Source organism: Mesoplodon bidens (assembly GCF_964165515.1).
Source record: "Mesoplodon bidens genome assembly, chromosome: 1".
Classification (NCBI taxonomy): Eukaryota; Metazoa; Chordata; class Mammalia; order Artiodactyla; family Ziphiidae; genus Mesoplodon; species Mesoplodon bidens.
Window position 1 is genome coordinate 196,416,862 of NC_138176.1, and position 25,544 is coordinate 196,442,405.

General features: G+C 37.7%; 1 protein-coding gene across 2 annotated transcripts in view; it reads left to right on the forward strand.

Moving 5' to 3' along the window:
• The window catches only part of TLL1 (tolloid like 1), a 281,852-nt gene that overhangs the window by 255,563 nt on the left and 745 nt on the right, over positions 1-25,544 (forward strand). For both annotated transcript variants that reach the window (XM_081250937.1, XM_081250938.1), the window contains 2 exons: positions 17,999-18,212; positions 24,657-24,907. In XM_081250937.1, coding sequence (XP_081107063.1) covers positions 17,999-18,212; positions 24,657-24,907 — 465 coding nt within the window. The remainder of the gene's footprint in view (positions 1-17,998; positions 18,213-24,656; positions 24,908-25,544) is intronic.

A 25,544-nucleotide genomic window follows, 5' to 3' on the forward strand; every position in this document is an offset into this window, starting at 1 on the left:
GATTTTTGCATCTATGTTCATCAGTGATATTGGCTTGTAGTTTTCTTTCTTTGCATCATCTTTGTCTGGTTTTGGTATCAGGGTGATGGTGGCCTTGTAGAATGAGTTTGGGACTGTGCCTCCCTCTGCTATATTTTGGAAGAGTGTAAGCTCTTCTCTAAATATTTGATAGAATTCGTCTGTGAAGGCATCTGGTCTGGGGCTTTTCTTTGTAGGAAGAATTTTAATCACAGTTTCAATTTCAGTGCTTGTGATTGGTCTGTTCATATTTTTTATTTCTTCCTGTTTCTGTCTTGACAGGTTGTGCATTTCTAAGAATTTGTCCATTTCTTCCAGGTTGTCCATTTTATTGGCATAGAGTTGCTTGTAGTAATCTCTCATGATCTTTTTTATTTCTGCAGTGTCAGTTGTTACTTCCCCTTTTTCATTTCTAATAATATTGATTTGAGTCTTCTCCCTTTATTTCTTGATAAGTCTGGCTAATGGTTTATCAATTTTGTTTATATTCTCAGAGAATGAGCTTTTAGTTTTATTGATCTTTGTTATTGTTTCCTTCATTTCTTTTTCACTTATTTCTGATCTGATCTTTATGATTTCTTTCCTTCTGCCAACTTTGGGATTCTTTTGTTCTTCTTTCTCTAATTGCTTTAGGTGCAAGGTTAGGTTGTTTATTTGAGATGTTTCCTGTTTCTTAAGGTGGGATTGTATTGCTATAAACTTCCCTCTTACAAATGCTTTCAGTGCATCCCATATTTTTTGGGTCATCGTATTTTCATTGTTATTTGTTTCTAAGTAGTTTTTGATTTCCCTTTGATTTCTTCAGTGATCACTTGGTTATTTAGTAGTGTATTGTTTAGCCTCCATGTGTTTGTATTTTTTACAGATCTTTTCCTGTAATTCATGTCTAGTGTCATAGCTTTGTGGTCAGAAAAGATACTTGATATGATTTCAATTTTCTTAAATTTACCAAGGCTTGATTTGTGACCCAAGATATGGTCTATCCTGGAGAATGTTCCACGAGCACTTGAGAAAAATATGTGTCCTGTTGTTTTGTGATGGAATGTCATATAAATATCAATTAAGTCCATCTTGTTTAATGTATCATTTAAAGCTTGTGTTTCCTTATTTATTTTCATTTTGGATGATCTCTCCATTGGTGAAAGTGGGGTGTTAAAGTCCCATACTATGATTCTGTTACTGTTGATTTCCCCTTTTATGGCTGTTAGTATTTGCCTTATGTACTGAGGTGTTCGTATGTTGGGTGCATAAATATTTACAATTGTTATATCTTCTTCTTGGATCGATCCCTTGATCATTATGTAGTGTCCTTCTTTGTCTCTTCTAATAGTCTTTATTTTAAAATCTATTTTCTGTGATATGAGAATTGCTACTCTAGCTTTCTTTTGATTTCCATTTGCATGTAATATCTTTTTCCATCCCCTCACTTTCACTCTGTATGTGTCCCTAGGTCTGAAATGGGTCTCTTGTAGACAGCATATATACGGGTCTTGTTTTTGTATCCATTCAGCCAGTCTGTGTCTTTTGGTGGGAGCATTTAATCCATTGACATTTAAGGTAATTATCGATATGTATGTTCCTATTCCCATTTTCTTAATTGTTTTGGGTTTGTAATTTTAGGTCTTTTCCTTCTCTTGTTTTTCTTGCCTAGAGAAGTTCCTTTAGCATTTGTTGTAAAGCTGGTTTTGTCGTGCTGAACTCTTTCAGCTTTTCCTTGTCTGTAAAGGTTTCAATTTCTCCCTCAAATCTGAATGAGATCCTTGCTGGGTAGTGTAATCTTGGTTGTAGGTGTTTCTCCTTCATCACTTTAAATATGTCCTCCCATTCCCTTCTGGCTTTCAGAGTTTCTGCTGAAAGATCAGCTGTTATCCTTATGGGGGTTCCCTTGTGTGTTATTTGTTGTTTTTCCCTTGCTGCTTTTAATATGTTTTCTTTGTACTTAATTTTTGACAGTTTGATTAATATGTGTCTTGATGTGTTTCTCCTTGGATTTATCCTGTATGGGACTCTCTGTGCTTCCTGAACTTGACTAACAATTTCCTTTCCCATATTAGGGAAGTTTTCAACTATAATCTCTTCAAATATTTTCTCAGTCCCTTTCTTTTTTTCTTCTTCTTCTGGGACCCCTATAATTCGAATGTTGGTGCATTTAGTGTTGTCCCAGTGGTCGCTGAGACTGTCTTCAATTCTTTTCATTCTTCTTTCTTTACTCTGCTCTGCAGTAGTTATTTCCATATTTTATCTTCCATGTCACTTATCCATTCTTCTGCCTCAGTTATTCTGCTGTTGATCCCTTCTAGAATATTTCTAATTTCATTTTTTTGTGCTGTTCATCGTTGCTTGTTTCCTCTTTAGTTCTTCTAAGTCCTTGTTAAATGTTTCTTGCATTTTCTCTCTTCTATTTCCAAGAGTTTGGATCATCTTTAGTATCATTATTCTGGATTTTTTTTCAGGTAGACTGCCTATTTCCTCTTCATTTGTTAAGTCTGGTAGTTTGTTGCCTTGCTCCTTTATCTGCTGTGTGTTTTTCTGCCTTTGCATTTTGCTTATCTTACTGTGTTTGGGGTCTCCTTTTTGCAGGCTGCAGGTTCATAGTTCCCGTCATTTTTGATGTCTGTCTACAGTGGCTAAGGTTGGTTCAGTGGATTGTGTAGGCCTCCTGGTGGAGGGGACTAGTTCCTGTGTTTTGGTGGATAAGGCTGGATCTTGTCTTTCTGGTGGGAAAGTCCATGTCTGGTGGTGTGTTTTGTGGTGTCTGTGGCCTTATGATTTTAGGCAGCCTCTCTGCTAATGGATGGGGCTGTGTTCCTGTCTTGCTAGTTGTTTGGCATAGGGTGTCCAGCACTGTAGCTTGCTGGTCATTGCGTGAAACTGGGTCTTGGTGTTGACATGGAGATCTCTGGGAGATTTTTGCCATTAGGTATTATGTGGAGCTGAGAGGTCTCTTGTGGACCAGTGACCTGAAGTTGGCTCTCCCATGTCAGAGGCACAGTGCTGACTCCTGGCTGCAGCACCAAGATCCTTTCATCCACACAGCTCAGAATAAAATGGGAAAAAATTAGAACGAAAGAAATAAAGAGGATAAAATAAAGATAAAATAAAATAAAGTTATTAAAATAAAAAATAAAAAATAATTATGAAAATAAAATTTTAATGTAAAAAAAAAAGTAAAACAGAATGGATGGACAGAATCCTAGGACAAATGGTGAAACCAAAGCTATACAGAAAAAATCTCACACACAGAGAAGCATAAACATATACACTCATGAAAAAAGAAAAAGGGGAAAAAATAATATATCTTGCTCCCAAAGTCCACATCCTCAATTTGGGATGATTTGTTGTCTATTCAGGTATTCCACAGATGCAGAGTACATCAAGTTGATTGTGGAGCTTTAAGCCGCTGCTTCTGAGGCTGCTGGGAGAGATTTCCCTTTCTCTTCTTTGTTTGCACAACTCCTGGGGCTCAGCTTTTTATTTGGACTCGCTTCTTCATGTAGGTCACCTGAGGGCATCTGTTCTTCACTCAGAGAGGATGCAGTTAAAGGAGCAGCTAATTCATGGGTTCTGGCTCACTCAGGCAGGGGAGAGGGAGGGGTACGGATGCAGGGCGAGCCTGCGGCAGCAGAGGCCAGCGTGACGTTGCAGCAGCCTGATGTGTGCTGTGCGTTCTCCTGGGGAAGTTGTCCCTGGATCACGGAACGCTGGCAGTGGCGGGCTGCACAGGCTCCAGGGAGGTGAGATGTGGATAGTGACCTGTGCTTGCACACTGGCTTCTTGGTGGGTGCAGCAGCAGCCTTAGTGTCTCATGCCCATCTCTGGGGTCCTCGCTGATAGCCCCTGCTGGCGCCCATCTCTGGAGCTCCTTTAAGCAGCGTTCTTAATCCCCTCTCCTCTTGCACCAGGAAAAAAAGAGGCAAGAAAAAGTCTCTTGCCTCTTAGGCATGTCCATACTTTTTCCTGGACTCCCTCCTGGCTAGCTGTGGTGCACTAGCCCCCTTCAGGCTGTGTTCACGCCGCCAACCTCTGTCCTCTCCCTGTGAACCGACGGAAGCCTGAGCCTCAGCTCCCAGCCCCCACCCACCCCGGCGGGTGAGCAGACAAGTCTCTTGGGCTGGTGAGTGCTGCTCGGCACCAATCCTCCGTGCGGGAATCTCTCCACTTTGCCGTCCCTGTGGCTGCGCTCTACTCCGCAGTTCCACAGCTCCCCACTCCGTGACCCACAGTCTCCGCCCACAAAGGGGCTTCCTAGTGTGTGGAAACCTTTCCTCCTTCATGGCTCCCTCCCACTGGTGCAGGTCCCATCCCTATTCTTTTGTCTCTGTTTTTTCTTTTTTCTTTTACCCTGCCCAGGTACGTGGGGAGTTTCTTGCCTTTTGGGAGGTCTGAGGTCTTCTGCCAGCGTTCAGTATGTGTTCTATAGGAGCAGTTCCACGTGTATATTTCTAATGTATCTTGTGGGGAGTAAGGTGATCTCTGCATCTTACTCTTCCACCATCTTCTCAAGACCCCCTTTTCGTCATTTGAATTACAATGTGTTTTGGAGTGTTTGGTGTGCTCCTCTTTGGGTTAATCCTATATGTGACTCTGCACTTCCTAGACTTGGATGACTGTTTTATTTCCCATGTTAGGGAATTTTTCAGCTATTATGTCTTAAAATTCATTATCAGCCCCTTTCTCTTCTTCTGAGACTGTAATGCAAATATTAGTACACTTGATGTTGTTCCAGGAGTCTCTTAAACTGTCCTCATTTCTTTTCATTCTTTTTTCTTTTCTCTCTTCATCCTCAGTGATTTCCACTACTCTGTCTTCCAGCTTGCTGATCTGTTTCTCTATCATTTAGTCTACACTTGATTCCTTCTAGTGTATTTTTCATTTCAGTTATAATATTTTTCATCTCTGGTTTTTGTTCTAACTCCTTGTTTAAACCTTCTAACTTCTCGTTTTGTGCATCACTCTCCTCCCAAGTTCTTTGATTATCTTTACAATCACTACCTTGAACCCTTTCTCGGGTAGATTGCCTAGATCCACTTCATTTAGTTCTTCTGGGGTTTTTATTTTGTTCCTTCATCTGGAACATGTTCCTCTGTCACTTCATTTTGCCTAAGTTGCTGTTTATATTTTTATTTTTATGTATCTAGTAGGTTGGTTACTTTTCCTCATCTTGGAGAAGGGGACTTTTGCAGATGTCCTGTGTCCCAGCAGTGTGCTCCCTTCTTGTCACCCAAGCTATATGCTCTAGGAGTTCTCCCTATTAGGCCTGTGTAGGTCCTTCAGTTGTGGCAGGCTGACTATGTGGGTGGACTGTTAGGCTTGATTGGTCCCTGGTCTGGTTGGTGGCTTGGACCTGTCTTGTGTGGAGGCTGCCAGCTGCTGGTTGGTGGGGCCTGGTCACAAGGCAGCTAGCTGCAGAATCCCGGGGGGACCCAAGACTAGTGCTGGCTCACTAATGGGAAGAGTTAGGGTCCATAAGACTCCGGGGCTGTTGCCCACACACTGGTAGGTGAAACCAGGTCCTGGTGTTAGTGCTGGACTACTGGCAGGCAGAATTAGGTTCTGGAGTCTGGTTACAGGGTCCAGGAGTCCCAGAGCTGATATAAGATCACTAGTGGGTTGGGTGGGGGCAGTTCCTGAAACACAGGTGGGTACTGGGTCTGGGGTGTTCTGGAGTTTGTGCTGGCCTGCTACTGGGCAGGGTCAGGGCCCAGCTGGTCCCAGGGCAGGGTCTGGCCTGCTGTGGGCAGGTTAAGTCCACAGGTTATGGGATTGTGATTTTCTTACATCTGTTTTCTGCTCCCTGGTGGGTGAGGCTGATCCAGAGGCTATGCCAGCCTTCCTGGAGGGCAGCACTAGGGCCCAGGGGATTCTGAAGCTGGTGCCTTCTCACTGGTGGGTAGAGCTGGGTCCTGGCCATCTACTGGGCAGGACTGTGACCAGTGGGCTGTGGGCTCAGGAGGTCTTTAGGCAGCCTTTCTGTTGCTGGGTGAGGCCAGTCAATGCACAAATGAATGGACATGGTTGTGTTCCAGTAAAAGTTTAATTACAAAAAAGCAGACTTCAAGACAGATTTCCTATATGGGACTTCATTTCTTGACTGAGCTAATAAAGTTATGGATAAAAGAGTTTGAAATCATGCAGTTATAAGTGTTTGTCCTCATTTCCCCTGAGAATCAGAAGGTGAAAATATTTGGCCTTACTTTCTATGGTAGCAGAATAATGCCCCCCATTCCCCAAAGATGACCTTGTCCTAGTCCCCAGAAAAGTGTGTTGTATTGAGTCACTAAGTATGTGTTAATTTGCTAGAGCAGCAATAGGAAACTAATATATTTGCCTTGTTTTTAGAGTGTGTATTTGTGTGTGTGTGTCTGTGTGTGTGTTTAATCATGAGATGCTAAATGCATGATAACAGTTTTAAAGTAAAAGAAACCTTGGTTGAAAGATACTTGGAAAAAGTCTTCCTACTAGAAGAGGGATAAAGTTCTGAATGAATAAAGGGATAAAGTTCTATCATTCCTGGCTTCATCCTGTCTTGGTTTTGAGAGGCTCAACTGATCATTAAATTTCTGGTACTTTTTTCATATTCTGAATTACTCTTCATTAAAAACAAAATAAAACAAATGAAACAGAAATAAAGTTCTAGGCATAGGAGCACACAACAATAGGCTAACACACTTACATCATTTTTATTTTATTTATCATATCCTAAAGCTTTGCTAAGTAATATAGTTGTAATTTACAGCTTCATATATGGGATATTTGGAAAACAAAACACCCACAAGTGTTATATAATTCTCCACCATAAATCCATTATAAGTATATTTGATCACTGTTATAGAGTATTCATGGGAAAGAAAGGTCTTTTGACCTTTCTTTTATATTTCTATTTATATTTATTTATATTTATATTCCACTGGGCCTTTTTTTTTTCCAGTGGCCTCCAATCCTTCCAACATCTTGTGGGAAACCAAATAATAGTTCTCACCAAGGGAGGAAAAGGTGAAAGATGGCTAGAACTCGGGAGCTCTGAATTTCATCTCACAACTGCTCACATTGTATCAGTCTCTTTAATTCTCTTAGTTTAAATCTTAGCTAGATTTTATTTCCACATTAAGCATTATCATTTTATTATCTTGTCCCTTGTGAATGTATCATGTCCCTTGTAAATGTGACTTTGAATGGCCTTATCCTTTAGCTAGTGCCTGTATTTTCAGTAAAAGTACCTCTACAGATGTTCATATGAGGGAGCTGCATATGGAAGCTTGGCTGGTGGCCAGGAAGGTAGATTAGGCTTGCTTGGATGTTCCAGAAACACACAGTTATTCTTTCCAGAGCTTAAAATGAAAGTTCAATTTTATTCCTTTTGAATGAAACTCCTTAAATGCATTAGAATTTCTTACTAGAACTTACTGTTATTCACTCTTTTTAGTCTTTCTGAAACCTGGATTATGAACCTTAAAATCATAGAAATATAATCATGGAGTGAATAAGGTTTAAATGTTTGAATACCAAACTTTCTGTAAAGTCTGAGTGTAAACACTTAAGAAAAATATTTAAAAGTCCCCCAAAAAGAAGGCAGTGTTTCAGCAGAAATCAGACTTCCTTAGAGCTCCACACATCAGCTTTTCTGTTCTGTCTCCATTGTAAAGTTGAAGGACTTTGGGTGAATTTTTTGGGGGAATCTAAGTGTCTTCTAGGAAGAGGTTTCTGTGCCATTGGTTCCTGGTGGCTGGAAATTTTCACATTCTGCATCATTTAGACAGAGATTCATGGCTCAGAATGTGTGATAGAATAAAGTAATAAATTGTGTATCTCACGTTATCTTTGGGGACTCTAAAAACTGTTTTTAAAGATTTTCTATTTTCCCATGGACTCCTATAATACCGTCTATGGCCTAGAAATATTTTCTATTAAGGCAAAGTCACTATATATGGAGAGGCCTCTACGTGGATGTCTCTATGATATTACAGGGCCGATTTATGAGATCTCAGCATGTGAATTTGTCACATTTTGTTTGTGTGTGGTGGAGCATTTGGTTAAGCTGACTTCTGGAAAAGGACCAAAAGGACCACCCAATCTTTGCAGCTGACCTAACAAGCTGCTACTTATTCCAAGAAGAAAATTCAACAGTATTTTAATGAATGCGAGTTATTTGCATCGTTGAGAATGTGTCAGCTACAAAAGCTTTGCCTAATCTGTCTCTTATAGAGTCAGTCTGATTCCATTAGTAATTTGATAAAAAGCTGGAGCCAATGGACTCCATACCAGGTGTCAGCATGCCCCCAGTCCACTAGTTCAATGCCACCTTGTGTTGTATTGCTCTGCTCTGTAAAATATGTTATGATTTACTCCAGAAATCCTGCATTTATTTCATTAGAGAATGAAGTAGCCACTTAGTTATCTCATTCACTTAGTTTTCAATGGGCCAGTCAATGGACTGAACATGTGTGGTCTGTAAATTCTGATCCCATTATTAACTTTTACTTAAAGGATAAGCTTTAGAATGCCATTATCCCCATCATTCTTAAAATTTTCTCTTGTACACAGTAGGTTTCTCTGCTCTTTATATTTATAGATGAATGGTTCTAAAGCCCATTCAAAAGAGACAATTATTCAACATGCAACAGTTTTCAGATATTGTTATATTTCTTTTAAAACAATATTTATCTTATTATTTAGAAGCTTGGTTGCATATTTAGCTAAAACAAACTAGGTGCAGTTAAGCTGATTTTCACTTATTGCTTTCTTAACAGTTACAGACTGATATTAAGACTGTTTATGTGTACACAAAGATAATAGAAGCTGACTGAGTACCATCTTATGAGAGGCAGATAACCAGAAGTTTGGGTTGTCATGTCTACGTTGTTTCCATTCATGGGATTGGCCATAAACTGGGTTTAGGTAATTAGGTAGATGAATGGACAGCCTTATACAGACATCCAGCCAACAATCCATTCAGTGTCCTTTATAGTCCATGCAATGTGCGTCTACTCTGCTTCATTCTCTGCCACTAGATTACAGAGACTAATAAGTGACAAACCGTTTGGTGGTGGTGTACTTTGAATGTTGTGCTTCAGATTAAATAAACTCTTCTAAACTCTCCTTGTTCACTGTATTTTTCTGAACTGTGTTTGTTTCCACTGATATTCTTTGTGCTGTATTTAATCTTTTTTGAACTAGCCATAGTCATTGGTTGAATGAAGTATATATTCCTTTTTACTCATAATAATTATAGCAAATAGTGATTCACTAATGCTTATTGGTTATAACATTTTTTAACATCTTTATTGGAGTATAATTGCTTTATAATGGTGTGCTGGTTTCTGCTTTATAACAAAGTGAATCAGTTATACATATACATCTGTTCCCATATCTCTTCCCTCCTGCATCTCCCTCCCTCCCATCCTCCCTATCCCACCACTCTAGGTGGTCACAAAGCACCGAGCTGATCTCCCTGTGCTATGCAGCTGCTTCCAACTAGGTATCTATTTTACGTTTGGTAGTGTATATATGTCCATGATACTCTCTCACTTTGTCACAACTTACCCTTCCCCATCCCCATATCCTCCGGTCCATTCTCTAGTAAGTCTGTATCTTTATTTCCGTCTTACCCCTAGGTTCTTCAAGACATTTTTTTTCTTAGATTCCATATATATGTGTTAGCATATGGTATTTGTCTTTCTCTTTCTGACTTACTTCACTCTGTATGACAGACTCTAGGTCCATCTACCTCACTACAAATAACTGAATTTCGTTTCTTTTTATGGCTGAGTAATATTCCATTGTATATATGTGCCACATCTTCTTTATCCATTCATCTGATGATAGACACTTAGGTTGCTTCCATCTCCTGGCTATTGTAAATAGAGCTGCAATGAACATTTTGGCACATGACTCTTTGAATGATGGTTTTCTCAGGGTATATGCCCAGTAGTGGGATTGTTGGGTCATATGGTAGTTCTATTTGTAGTTATTTAAGGAACCTCCACACTGTTCTACATAGTGGCTGTACCAATTCACATTCCCACCAGCAGTGCAATAGTGTTCCCTTTTTTCCACACCCTCTCCAGCATTTATTGTTTCTAGATTTTTTGATGGTGGCCATCCTGACCACTGTGAGATGATATCTCATTGTAGTTTTGATTTGCATTTCTCCAATGATTAATGATGTTGAGCATCTTTCATGTGTCTGTTGACAGTCTGTATATCTTCTTTGGAGAAACGTCTATTTAGGACTTCTGCCCATTTTTGGATTGGGTTTTTTGTCTTTTTGTTATTGAGCTGCAGAGGCTGCTTGTAAATCTTGGAGATTAATCCTTTGTCAGTTGCTTCATTTGAAAATATTTTCTCCCATTCTGAGGGTTGTCTTTTGGTCCTCTTTATGGTTTCCTTTGCTGTGCAAAAGCTTTTCAGTTTCATTAGGTCCCATTTGTTTACTTTTGTTTTTATTTCCATTTCTCTAGGAGGTGGGTCAAAAAGGATCTTGCTGTGATTTATGTCATAGAGGGTTCAGCCTATGTTTTGCTCTAAGAGTTTGATAATTTCTGGCCTTAAATTTAGGTCTTTAATCCATTTTGAGCTTATTTTTGTGTATGGTGTTAGGGAGTGTTCTGATCTCATACTTTTACATGTACCTGTCCAGTTTTCCCAGCACCACTTATTGAAGAGGCTGTCCTTTCTCCACTGTACATTCCTGCCACCTTTATCAAAGATAAGGTGGCCATATGTGTGTGGGTTTATCTCTGGGCTTTCTATCCTGTTCCATTGATCTATATTTCTGTTTTTGTGCCAGTACCATACTGTCTTGATTACTGTAGCTTTGTAGTATAGTCTGAAGTCAGGGAGCCTGATTCCTCCAGCTCCATTTTTCGTTCTCAAGATTACTTTGACTCTTCGGGTTCTTTGGTGTTTCCATACAAATTTTGAAATTTTTTGTTCTAGGTCTGTGAAAAATGCCAGTGGTAGTTTCATAGGGATTGCATTGAATGTGTAGATTGCTTTGGGTAGTAGAGTCATTTTCACAATGTTGATTCTTCCAATCCAAGAACATGGTATATCTCTCCATCGATTTGTATCATCTTTAATTTCTTTCATCAGTGTCTTATAATTTTCTGCATACAGGTCTTTTGTCTCCTTAGGTAGGTTTATTCCTAGATATATTATTCTTTTTGTTGCAATGGTAAATGGGAGTGTTTTCTTAATTCCACTTTCAGTATTTTCATCATTAGTGTATAGGAATGCCAGAGATTTCTGTGCATTAATTATGTATCCTGCTACTTTACCAAATTAATTGATTAGCTCTAGTAGTTTTCTGGTAGCATCTTTAGAATTCTCTATGTATAGTATCATGTCGTCTGCAAACAGTGACAGCTTTACTTCTTCATTTCCGATTTGGATTCCTTTTATTTCCTTTTCTTCTCTGATTCTGTGGCTAAAGCTTCTAAAACTATGTTGAATAAGAGTGTTGAGAGTGGGCAACCTTGTCTTGTTCCTGATCTTAGTGGAAATGGTTTCAGTTTTTCACCATTGAGGATGATGTTAGCTGTGGGTTTGTCATAGATGGCCTTGATTATGATGACAAAAGTTCCCTCTATGTCTACTTTCTCCAGGGTTCTTTATCATAAATTGGTGTTGAATTTTGTCAAAATCTTTCTCTGCATCTATTGAGATGATCATATGGTTTTTCTCCTTCACTTTGTTAATATGGTGTATCACGTTGATTGATTTGCATATATTGAAGAATCCTTGCATTCCTGGAATAAACCCCACTTGATCATGCTGTATGATCCTTTTAATGTGCTGTTGGATTCTGTTTGCTAGTATTTGATTGAGGATTTTTGCATCTATGTTCATCAGTGATATTGGCCTGTAGTTTTCTTTCTTTGTGTCATCTTTGTCTGGTTTTGGCATCAGGGTGATGGTGGCCTCGTAGAATGAGTTTCGGAGTGTGCCTCCCTCTGCTATATTTTGGAGGAGTTTGAGAAGGATAGGTGTCAGCTCTTTTCTAAATGTTTGATAGAATTCGCCTGTGAAGCCATCTGGTCCTGGGTTTTTGTTTGTTGGAAGATTCTTAATCACAGTTTTAATTTCAGTGCTTGTGATTGGTCTGCTCATATTTTCTATTTCTTCCTGATTCAGTCTTGACAGGTTGTGCATTTCTAGGAATTTGTCCATTTTTTCTGGGTTGTCCATTTTATTGGCATAGAGCTGCTTGTAGTAATCTCTCATGATCTTTTGTATTTTTGCAGTGTCACTTGTTACTTCTCCTTTTTCATTTCTAATTCTATTGATTTGAGTCTTCTCCCTTTTTTTCTTGATGAGTCTGGCTAATGGTTTATGAATTTTGCTTATCTTCTCAAAGGACCAGCTTTTAGTTTTATCAGTCTCTGTTATCATTTCCTTCATTTCTTTTTCATTTATTTCTGATCTGATCTTTATGACATCTTTCCTTCTGCTAACTTTGGGGGGTTTTTGTTCTTCTTTCTCTAATTGCTTTAGGTGCAAGGTTAGGTTGTTTATTTGAGATGTTTCCTGTTTCTTAAGGTAGGATTGTATTGCTATAAACTTCCCTCTTAGAACTGCTTTTGCTGCATCCCATAGGTTTTGGGTCATCGTGTCTCCATTGTCATTTGTTTCTAGGTATTTTTTGATTTCCTCTTTGGTTTCTTCAGTGATCACTTGATTATTTAAGTAGTGTATTGTTTAGCCGCCATGTGTTTGTATTTTTTACAGATCTTTTCCTGGAATTGATATCTGGTCTCATAGCATTGTGGTTGGAAAAGATACTTGATACGATTTCAATTTTCTTAAATTTACCAAGGCTTGATTTGTGACCCAAGATATTATCTATCCAGGAGACTGTTCCATGACCACTTGAGAAAAATATGTATTCTGTAGTTTTTGAATGGAATGTCCTATAAATATCAATTAAGTCCATCTTGTTTAATGTATCATTTAAAGCTTGTGTTTCCTTATTTATTTTCATTTTGGATGTTCTGTCCATTGGTGAAAGTGGGGTGTTAAAGTCCCCTACTCTGATCGTGTTTCTGTCGATTTCCCCTTTTATGGCTGTTAGTATTTGCCTTATGTATTGGGGTGCTCCTATGTTGGGTGCATAAATATTTACAGTTGTTATATCTTCTTCTTGGATCGATCCCTTGATCATTATGTAGTGTCCTTCTTTGTCTCTTATAATAGTCTTTATTTTAAAGTCTATTTTGTGTGATATGAGAATTGCTACTCCAGCTTTCTTTTGTTTTCCATTTATGTGGAATATCTTTTTCCATCCCGTCACTTTCAGTCTATATGCGTCCCTAGGTCTGAAGTCGTCTCTTGAAGAGAGCATATATATTGGTCTTGTTCTTGCTTGCATTCAGCCAGTTTGTGTCTTTTGGTGGGAACATTTATGCATTTACATTTAAGGTAATTATCGATATGTATGTTCCTATTCCCATTTTCTTAATTGTTTTGGGTTTGTTATTGCAGCTCTTTTCCTTCTCTTGTGTTTCTTGCCTAGAGAAGTTCCTTAGCATTTGTTGTAAAGCTGGTTTGGGGGTGCTGAACTCTCTCAGTTTTTGCTTGTCTGTAAAGATTTTAATATTTCCATCAAATCTGAATGAGATCCTTGCTGGGTAGAGTAATCTCGTTTGTATGTTTTTCTCCTTCATCACTTTAAATATGTCCTGTCACTCCCTCTGGCTTGCAGAATTTCTCCTGAAAGATCAGCTGTTAACCTTATGGGGATTCCCTTGTGTGTTATTTGTTGTTTTTCCCTTGCTGCTTTTAATATGTTTTCTTTGTACTTAATTTTTGACAGTTTCATTAATATGTGTTGTGGCGTGTTTTTTCTTGTGTTTATCCTGTATGGGACTCTCTGTGCTTTCTGGACTTGATTAACTATTTCTTTTCCCATATTAAGGAAGTTTTCAACTCTAATCTCTTTGAAAATTTTCTCAGTCCCTTTCTTTTTCTCTTCTTCTTCTGGGACCCCTATTATTCGAATGTTGGTGCATTTAATGTTGTCCCAGAAGTCTCTGAGACTGTCCTCTTTTCTTTTATTCTTTTTTATTTATTCTGTTCTGCAGTAGTTACTTCCACTATTTTATTTCCAGGTCACTTACCCATTATTCTGCCTCAGTTATTCTTCTATTGATCCCTTCTAGAGTATTTTCAATTTCACTTATTGTGTTGTTCATCGTTGCTTGTTTCCTCTTTAGTTCTTCTAGATCCTTGTTTATTGTTTCTTGCATTTTCTCTATTCTATTTCCAAGATTTTGTATCATATTTAGTATCATTATTCTGGATTCTTTTTCAGGTAGACTGCCTATTTCCTCTTCATTTTTTAGGTTTTGTGGTTTTTTGCCTTGCTCCTTCATCTGCTGTGTTTTTTTCTGCCTTCTCATTTTGCTTATCTTACTTTTTTGGGGTCTCCTTTTTGCAGGCTGCAGGTTTGTTGTTCCCGTTGTTTTGGGTGTCTGTCCCCAGTGGCTAAGGTTCGTTCAGTGGGTTGTGTAGGCTTCCTGGTGAAGGGGACTAGTGCCTGTGTTCTGGTGGATGAGGCTCTATCTTGTCTTTCTGGTGGGCAGGTCTACATATGGTGGTATGTTTTGGGGTGTCTGTGGCCTTATTATGATTTCAGGCAGCCTCTCTGCTAATGTGTGGGGTTGTGTTCCTGTCTTGCTAGTTGTTTGTCATAGGGTGTCTAGCACTGTAGCTTGCTGGTCGTTGAGTGACTTTGTGTCTTTGTGTTGAGATCGCGATCTCTGCCAGATTTTCACCATTTGTTATTACGTGGAGCTGGGAGGTCTCTTGTGAACCAGTGTCTTGAAGGTGGCTTTCCCACCTCAGTGACACAGCCCTGATGCCTGACTGGAACACCAAGAACCTTTCATCCACACAGCTCTGAATAAAAGGGAGAAAATGTAGAAAGAAAGAAAGAAGATAGAAAGAAAGAAAGAAAGAAAGAAATATAGAAAGAAAGAAAGAAAGGATAAAATAAAATAAAATAAGATAAAATGAAATAAAGTTATTAAAATAAAAAATAATTATTAAGAATAAAAAAAATTTTAATTAAAAAAAAAAAAAAGGTCAGACAGAACCCTAGAACAAATGGTGAAAACAAAGCTATACAGACAAAATCTCACACAGAAGCATACACATACACACTCACAAAAAGAGGAAAAGGGGAAAAAAATTATATATCTTGCTCTCAAAGTCCACTTCCTCAATTTGTGATTATTCGTTCTCTATTCAGGTATTCCACGGATGCAGGGCACATCAAGTTGATTTTGGAGATTTAATCCACTGCTCCTGAGGCTGCTGGGAGAAATTTCCCTTTCTCTTCTTTGTTTGCACAGCTTCCGGGGTTCAGCTTTGATTTTGGCCCCGCTTCTGTGTGTAGGTTGCCTGAGGGTGCCTGTTCTTCGCTCAGACAGGACAGGTTTAAAGGAGCAGCTGATTAGGCGGCTCTGGCTCACTCAGGCTGGGGGGAGGGAGGGGTACGGATGCGGGGTGAGCCTGAAGTGGCAGAGGCTGGCATGACGTTGCAGCAGCCTGAGGCACACCTTGCGTTCTCCAGGGGAAGTTTTCCCTGGATCACGGGACACTGGCAGTGACAGGCTGCACAGGCCCCTGGGAGGGGAGGTGTGGAGAGTGACCTGTGCTCGCACACAGGCTTCTTGATGGTGGCAGCATCAGCCTTAGCGTCTCATGCCCATCTCTGGGGTCTGTGATGATAGCCACGGCTCGCACTTATCTCTGGAGCTCCTTTAAGCAGCGCTCTTAATCCCCTCTCCTTGCGCACCAGGAAACAAAGAGGGAAGAAAAAGTCTCTTGCCTCTTAAGCAAGTCCAGACTTTTTCCCGGACTCCCTCCCGGCCAGCTGTGGCGTACTAACCCCCTTCAAGCTGTGTTCACGCCACCATTCCTCTCCCTGCTTTCTGACTGAAGCCCAAACTTCAGCCCCCAGCCCCCGCCTGCCCCAGGGGGGGAGCAGACAAGCCTCTCAGGCTGGTGAATGCTGGTCGGCACCGTTTCTCTGTGCAGGAATCTCTCCGCTTTGCCCTCTGCCCCGCTGTGGCTGAGCTCTTCTCTGTGGCTCTGAAGCTCCCCCCTCCACCACCCGCATTCTCCACCCACGTAGGAGCTTCCTAGTGTGTGTAAACCTTTCCTCCTTCACAGTTCCGTCCCACTGGTGCAGGTCCCGTCCCTATTCTTTTGTATCTGTTTATTCTTTTTTCTTTTGCCCTATCCAGGTACGTGGGGAGTTTCTTGCCTTTTGGAAGGTCTGAGGTCTTCTGCCAGCGTTCAGTAGGTGTTCTATAGGAGTTGTTCCACGTGTAGATGAATTTCTGATGTATCTGTGGGGAGGAAGGTGATCTCCGCGTCTTACGCTTCCGCCATCTTCCCCCTCACCTCAAGTTATAACATTTTAATTTATGTTTTTAAGTAGGGCACAGTGGAATGGGACATGAGAGATCAACCCTCTTCCTTTTCTTTTGTCTCTTCACTCTTTTCTCCTACTCCCTAAGTAATATAAATTGCTTCCTTCATTTCTTCCCTTACTCCTCTAAAGTCAGAAATGAGAGCAGATGATAGTGTGGCTGGAATTGATAAATGTGATCAACAGTGAGGGAGAACCAGTCTTAGTCACTTTTTTCTTTCAAAAATACAAAATGTATGCTTTAAATTGAGAATTATAATCACTTCACAAAACTGCATTAAAGAAAACATGTATGGGCTTCCCTGGTGGTGCCATGGTTGAGAGTCCGCCTGCTGATGCAGGGGACATGGGTTCGTGCGCCGGTCCGGGAAGATTCCACATGCCGCGGAGCTGCTGGGCCCGTGAGCCATGACCGCTGGGCCTGCGCGTCTGGAGCCTGTGCTCTGCAACGGGAGAGGCCACAACAGGGAAAGGCCACAACATTGAGAGGCCCGCGTACCATGAAAAAAAAAAAAGAAAAAGAAAACATGTATGTAGAAAGTTTATCTACAGATATTTATGCTGTATGGATTGTAGCAAAATTATTACATTTTCAAGCATATTTTATATTTCCTCCAATTTATTTTAATTTTTTTTAGCTTTGCTCTACAGACTTAAGTAGGAGTGATGGTTTATTTCTTGAATGTATGATCCTTTTATGAGGAATGGAAAAAGCCTTAATTGGCAATGGCAATTAACCTAGAATCCCTGGAATTATTAATAGTTTGGACAATTACTATTTTCAGTCAGTCTCAGTTAAACTTTCCATTGTTATATTTAATGAGTTAAATATTTAATAAACTTTTATTTTAAGAATTTGCTACACATAAAAAAGCATACTAAACTTTGCAAGACTCCAAATATTAAAATAAGTGTACCATCTCTCTGAAAAGTTAATTAAAAATAATCTAGCTTAAAGTCATATTAGTGTTTTCTAATAATATGGGTTGTAAGATCTAAATAAAGAAATGTATAATGAAAAATCCCTTTGTGTTATGTATTCTATTAAGATTTACTACATTTAATTTTTGTGAAAATAATTACTTGTTTAATTATTTTATGGGGTTTTCTTTTTAGTTTAAGTGCTCAGTGGTATGATGATGTTCAGTAGTTTATGATCATTAACACCAGAAGGAATCATTTTTTAAATATAATTGTTTAAAATTTTCTGATGCATTAAGAATAAAATCAGAATAAAATATAAATTGTTATTATAATCTAAATTCTGGAGTAGACTTAATTGCAATAGTAGAATTAGTTGCAATAGTCAAATAGTACAATAGAATTTCACATGAAGTTATTACATTGTTTTCTTCATTATAAAGTCTTCCTAGAGACTTTATATTCTATTGATTTCACGCCCCTTTCAATAATGTGCTAGATGGACTGAATCATTTGCATGGTCTGGACATATTATTGTTCTGTATTTCTGCTCCAAAGAAAAGGACCCATTTTGAGTGATATGTGGCTTTTTAATTTTTTTCCTCTTTCTTTCTTTTTTAATAGATCTTTAGTGAATTTGAGATTGAGCAGCATCAAGAATGTGCTTATGATCATTTGGAAGTATTTGATGGAGAAACGGAAAAATCACCAATTCTTGGACGACTGTGTGGGAACAAGATACCAGAGCCCCTTGTGGCTACTGGAAATAAAATGTTTGTTCGGTTTGTTTCTGATGCATCTGTTCAGAGAAAAGGCTTTCAAGCCACACATTCTACAGGTCAGTAAATTAGGAGATGCTTCTCTTTTCTGAGTAAGATCCAAGTTTCTCTTCTAGTGTGTGCAGGGGATCTATAACAGGATTATAAATGAATCAGAAGTCTCATTGAAGCACTGTGTGAAATATTTGAGAACCACATAGCATCCTAACTAAATATCTTTGTAGCTGTTGAACTAATTAAAAGAAACACAATAGTTTGATCTGATTCATGTTCAGTGTGGTATGATCAAGAAGAACTATCTCTAAATATTTATATGGTGTATTCCATGTTACCGTTAGCTGTTTGATTTATATGTTATATTTAACAGATAGAAATCTATAGCAATTCAAAAATTTTGTTTTTGCTAAAATCCTACTTGTTTAGCTAACTTTCACATTAATATATTTTTGTAAACCAGATTTGGAATTTAACTCTCTGTTTTACAGACCCTTATTTTTTTCCCTTTTATTTGGTAGGCAGCATAATCTTTTCCCTAATCCTAATCCCTAATTTGATTCTTACAGATTCCAGCTGTAATGGAAGTCTTTAAGAAATAAAATACAATTTAGAAAAATATGGAAAATTTTAAGCAAAAATGTCAAATAACTTTTTTATAATTTGGAGCGAATTTATAATATATTCCATAAATGTCCAGTAAATATCCTTTTTTTTAATTCAGTTAAAAGAAAAAAAAATCAATCATATTTACTGAAATCATTTAGCTTATAGTGACACCTAGTGGCAGTTCTAATGCCAAAACTATTGAGACACAAATTTATCTTGTAAAATGCAGTATAATAGGCTACAAATTCATCAATGAAACAATTTTAGTGCAGTAATTTTTGTCATGGTTTCCTGATTATTGTTTTCTCCTTTTACTTCCCTTTTATTTTAGAAATCATAACTTTATTCCATTGTCCAATATTATTTTCCACTCTAGTATATTCTATTATGAACATTAGATTTATATTGAGTCTATTTGTGAGAAAGTCGATATTGTCTGATTCATGCTAGTAATGACTGGCCTCATAAATAATACAAAGTAGTTATTTTTCATTATTAATATATTCTGGTTTGAGAAAAATCTTTCATGGATTAAAATTTTCATACTAATGAAGGATTTTTTTATACACTTGACGTTTGTTCTTTAAATATTTTCCTGATAACTTGTCACACATTGAAGGAATGGAAAAACTGGAATCCTATGACTTGATCAATATTTTTCTGAAGCACAGAGTTAATGGCACAATTTTTTAAATAATCGTGGCTGTCACAGGTTCTAAGAATGAAGTGTAAAAGTATGTTATCAAAATTCTTGAAATAGCTGATACACTATTTTTAAATTACTTACCTATAAATTCCTCTTAGTTTAAAACCTACTTTTATAGTTTCTCTTTTTATCTTTACCTTTACCTTAAATCTCAAGTTTTCTTGCAGCTATATAACTCCATGACTCCTTAATTTGCACAGCCTCTGATCTGGACCCTATTTCAGTGTTTGTATTACCATTTAGAATCCACTCTTAGGATCTAATTGTCTTATCATAGAGATCATATATTGAAATCCAATTGTATATATAGCATGCACTTGATATTTCAGGCACATACATATACTTAATATAAATTACATACCTTGAGTTCTCAAAAGAGCTATATGATGTATGAATTATTACTTTTATCTTCAGATAAAGAAATTTAAAATCTGAAGGATTAATTAATTTGCAGAGACTTCTAAAATAATATCAAAGCCTGGATTTTATCCTAATTCTGTTTCCAATTCTCATGTACTTTCTACTATGGTATATTTTCTCTTAACATAAACATTTTGAATTAGGAAGAAAACCAATACAAAACTGGATCACTGTTAATTGAAACAATAGAGACTGAATGCTTCCTTATTTGTCTTAATCAAATCTTCTGTTCCAACTATCCAACTGAACAGGCTCATTTTTTCTCCCTGTTCAGTTCAAATCCATTCAAATACCCACGTGAGCAGCCTCGATCATAATTTGTAGGCAAAACATGATTCGGTCCTGTCATCTCAGAAATGAGGATTTTGAGACTAAGACTCAAATGAAACCGAAGTATCACAAAAAATAACAGTTAGAATTAGAGTCCTATTTTTTTATTAGTTTCTGCTTTATAACAAAGTGAATCAGTTATACATATACATCTGTTCCCATATCCCTTCCCTCTTGTGTCTCCCTCCCTCCCACCCTCCTTATCCCACCCCTCTAGGTGGTCACAAAGCACCGAGCTGATCTCCCTCTGCTACGCGGCTACTTCCCACTATCTATCTACCTTACGTTTGTTAGTGTATATATGTCCATGCCTCTCTCTCGCTTTGTCACAGCTTACCCTTCCCCCTCCCCATATCCTCATGTCCATTCTCCAGTAGGTCTCTGTCGTTATTCCTGTCTTACCCCTAGGTTCTTCATGACATCTTTTTTTCTTAAATTCCTTATATATGTGTTAGCATAGTTTGACTTACTTCAGAAAGAGAAAGACAAATACCGTATGCTAACACATATATATGGAATTTAAGGGAAAAAATGTCATGAAAAACCTAAGGGTAAGACAGGAATAAAGACACAGACCTACTTGAGAATGGACTTGAGGATATGGGGAGGGGGAAGGGTAAGCTGTGACAAAGCGAGAGAGAGGCATGGACATATATACACTACCAAACGTAAGGTAGATAGATAGTGGGAAGCAGCCGCATAGCACAGGGAGATCAGCTCGGTGCTTTATGACCGCCTGGAGGGGTGGCCTCCGAACTCCTGCTCAGTTGTGCTCGGCAAAACTTTTGGCATTACCTGTTTATTTGTTTGCTTGTCTATTTCACATGTAAATTTTTGCTCTCACTTAAGCAGCTGTCTTTGAATTTTCTGGGTAGATTTTATTTACACTGTTACTTTCAAGTAGCCATACATGCTGAAATATTCTTAGGTACTGCTTACTATTTATTTCTTTTGAAAGCTTTCTCTTTAACAACTTTATTCCACAGTCTTTCATGAAATATTTATTTGGTACCTGCTTTGAATAGACACTGTAAAGTATTAGTAATTCATAGCAAAAAATTAGGAATTTTGTGGGAACTTATGAGAAAACAGAAGGAATTCCTGCCTTTTGACAGCTATAGTCTGATAAGTTAAACTTATGATTTTCAGTCAGTTTTTACCACCAAGACAGCCAAGTCCAGTACCACATCTGTCAATTTATGCTAAATGTATAAAGCATTTATTCATTATTTAATGTTTTCTAGAATACATGTAACTTTTATTAAGGGGCCCTGAAGTATACATTTTAATTTGCTTGAGTAAATTTATATTTCTATATACAATTTTAATTTTATCCATAAGGAAAGCTTCTAATACTATGAAGTTTGAAATTAGGTGAAGAGAAATATTAATATTGCTTTATAGGTTTTTTTTATAAGTAATACTATCCAAATCATTGGGAAATGGACTTTATTGGAAAAAGTCCCTTTTTCCTCTAAAGGTAGGTCCAAATTCTGAAAGTCCCAATTTATTTTAATCAGGTAACAAATGTTGTTAGGCCAGCCTTAGATAAACTATTGAAGAAAAAAACTCAGTAAAAAAAGTAATAACCTATATATTCTCTCAGAGGATAAGGCTATAATACAGAAAAAGAGGGGGAGTGTGGAGAGAAAATATTTTAAAACATGGCATGTCAGGTAGGACTTTATTCTGCAGCAGAAAGCATCATCCTAATTTTAAAATCTAATATATTATTAGGCTCCTTAGAAATTATTTTGATAGAACTTAATTAAATTATAGTGCCTCCTAAAAGCATTTATTGCTCAAATTACAGGCCCCCACAGGGATTTAACACTTTACCAGGAAATGAACAAAAGTCTTTCCAAATTAAAACGAGGACCACCCTTTCTGAAACATTTTAAGTCACTTAATTGTAGTTTAAGTCATTTGTTTGGAGTATTGTCATTTTCTAGAAGTTTTCAATAAAATCAAATAATGATGCCTCACATTTCAGATTCACAAAGGCTTTGTGAAATCTCTTTTTTGTTTAAATACTTCATTTCTTTCTTGATTTCTGTTCTGATCTGGGGTTGACAGAGAATTGTCTCCTCTGGATCCAAGTTGTTTTGCTACTTTGTTTCTCTAAAGTAGGCACACAGAAGCCAGTGCCTCTCCCACAGTCCGCCCCTTCCTGAGTTGTGGAATAAAAGTAATACAAGTGCTAACAGTTGTAAACAAATCACTCAATTATATCAAACTTTGAGAATAAGTCGAATTTTTAAAATATCTGTAAATAAGATTACACTGGTTTATACATTTATATATTGAATTCAGAAATACTTTCACAAAATATTTTACTGGGCTTCAAAAATATAATCCTTCCTTTCTGAAAACAGATTAATAGTGCTTTAAATTGTTTTTCAACTTTTCTGGCTTTTCTTTTCATGCCTGAGTGGATCTCTAGGAGTATAGATGGTGGCATTTAGATATTCTGACTAGAAAATAATAACAAAATGATGATTGTGTATACTTATATGGCTTTTCCTATGTGCAAGTTATCCTTCAATTATTTTACATATATTAACCTATCACTCTTCATCTAGACCCTATCATTTGAGTACTATGTATGATCCCCAATTTAGGAATGAAGTGGGGGACAAAATCCCACAGCTGATGAAGCACAGAGCTCAGATTTGTACCCAGGCCATTTAGCTGTGGAGTTCTGTCACAGGGAGAGGACAATAATTCTTGGAATTACTGGAATAAGAGAAGCACCGTCGTGGGAAAGGAAGGATGCTTGGCTTCCAGTCTGTGACACTTAAGAGATGATTCCTAAGACTGATCAGATTTGCAGCTTTCCAGGGTGGTTCTAAGCACATGTGTTTCTTCACATGTTTACATTTGTAATTGTGGCACCTACATCAATAGATTGTGCAAGACACCCCACCTAACCATCTGGAAGACACAGGAACATCATTTAACATGATGGGGAAGCCATTCTCATGATTGAAACCATAGTTGGAAGTGTGACAATGCCCATAGTTTTGGTTGAGCCTACTTGTATTCAGACACATCTAGATGGGGTTCCATCCTGGGAATTCAGAAATATTTTGTAACTTAAAATCACCAAACCACAATGTGGGTAAATCATATACAAATCTGAAAAATCTAAGAATTTTGCTGTCCTAATTCACGTTCACTGGGTGCTGCCAAGGACAATCTGGTCACAGATGACCACACCAGGGTTACAATTGTGTTTTGATAACCAGAGGCTTAGCTGTCCAAATCTTTCCTCATTGGATTTTTGTTTTTGTTCCCTCCCAACTCATACCAGTTTTCTTGGGACTTTCCTGGTTTTAGTACTGAAATTACTGTTTCCCAGGAACCTCTCAGTCATTGGCAAATAAGGGCAGAAAAAACTCTACTTTCCCCTGACACTTTTCATATCCCTTTCTTTTTCTCCCTATCCCCAGCCATATGTTTGTATGTGTACTTGGTTGGAGGAGACATTGTAGACTTCCTCTACAATTTATTCTCTAGTCATTGTAAAATCTGAGGGTCAGACTACAAAGAGTTCCTGAGAAAATTTTGAAAATTTTGATTCTCTAAATTACATTAACCATAAATTTTATGCAGGCTTATATATTTCTTTGGTATGTTTACCTCTAATGACAAAAGTAGTAACTGGTAAAGCCTATATTTATTAATATCTCTCTGAAAAAGCCATAAAAAGAGCATTTAAAATTCCTTTGTTTATTAAAAACACAAAATATAACTGACAATGTTCTGGAACTACAAAAATAACTACAATTAATGATGTGTGTATGCTTTTCCCAACCAAGTTAGATAAATATTTCTACCTAAGTAAAGTAATACTGGTCTGTATATTCTATGCAGAGAGTTCTATATGACACACATACACATACAGGAGTTTCATATATTTTGTTGATCTTTAAGTTATTTCTTATTCCTTTGGATTCTGGGTTCTTAAATTATTAAGATTAAACTCAAATTAAGACACTGACCTTTTTTCCATGAAAACAGTTATTCAAGACTGAAAACAACATGAGATATAACAATAAAAAATGCATTGAGAGCTACTATATGGCAGGTAATATTTTAAGTGATTTTCGTGTGTTAATTAAATCCTCAAAACCCACTAAGATTGGTACTATTATTATCATCTGCACTTTACTCTTGACCATTTTACCCTATGGATCAGAGAAGTGATGTCACTTATCCAAAGTCACTGAGCTAGTAGGTATGGAGCTGAAATTCCAACCCAACAGTCTCTTTAGGGTCTATAACAGTACCCACTATGCCATCTGAATCTTCAAATATAGGTAACATAACTGATGGTTGAAATGAATACAGAAGTTAGAGAGTGATTAGACTATATTAAAAGAGAAATTTGAATTGTTAAAGCTCATTGAGCTCACTTATTTCATTTTTCTTTCCGGAGCAGAGTGTGGTGGCAGACTGAAAGTGGAATCAAAACCCAGAGATCTGTACTCACATGCTCAGTTTGGTGATAACAACTACCCAGGACAAGTTGACTGTGAATGGCTGTTAGTGTCAGAACGGGGCTCTCGACTCGAGTTATCCTTCCAGATTTTTGAAGTGGAAGAAGAAGCCGACTGTGGCTATGACTATGTTGAGCTCTTTGACGGTCTCGATTCAACAGCGGTGGGGCTTGGTCGATTCTGTGGATCAGGGGTAAATACAGTACGAGCAGGATAGCATAGACATGATAAAAATGCCTATAAATTAGTGATTGATATGTGTAACATATGCAAACCAGCAGTGCTTTTATAAAATGGCTTGACAAGTTATAACATGCCTCTTCTTCCCTTACTTCTCCATCTCTAATGAATTTGCTCAATAATATTGAATAAGACAGATGAACTCAATAGCTATAATTTCTTGTTACTGTCCACATTCTAAATTTTTTAATTTATTTTTTATTGTGCAATAAATATTTAAATGTTTAATTATCTAAAAGCAATATGCCTAAATACACACCTTTGACAATTTTCTAAGCTTCATAAATTAAAGCATAAAGCAAAAAGAATATGCACATCATTGGCATTCCTCTCTCAACAATATATTTGATAAGTGACAGTATCTACCATTGGTGTGGGGGGTTAGCCGGTACTATTGAATGTTGCTCCATTGCAGTGGGCACAGGATGGAGTACCAAACATAGGTCAGAGGGTGTCAACATGAGAAATAAGAAACAGGAAAGCTTAAGGTTTTCTCAATGCTTTTCCCCCAGGATTCACTGCATTAATATCAAATGTTCTTCTGAATACATATTTTGTTCTGAAGATATTAGTCCCATTTTTCAAATGTC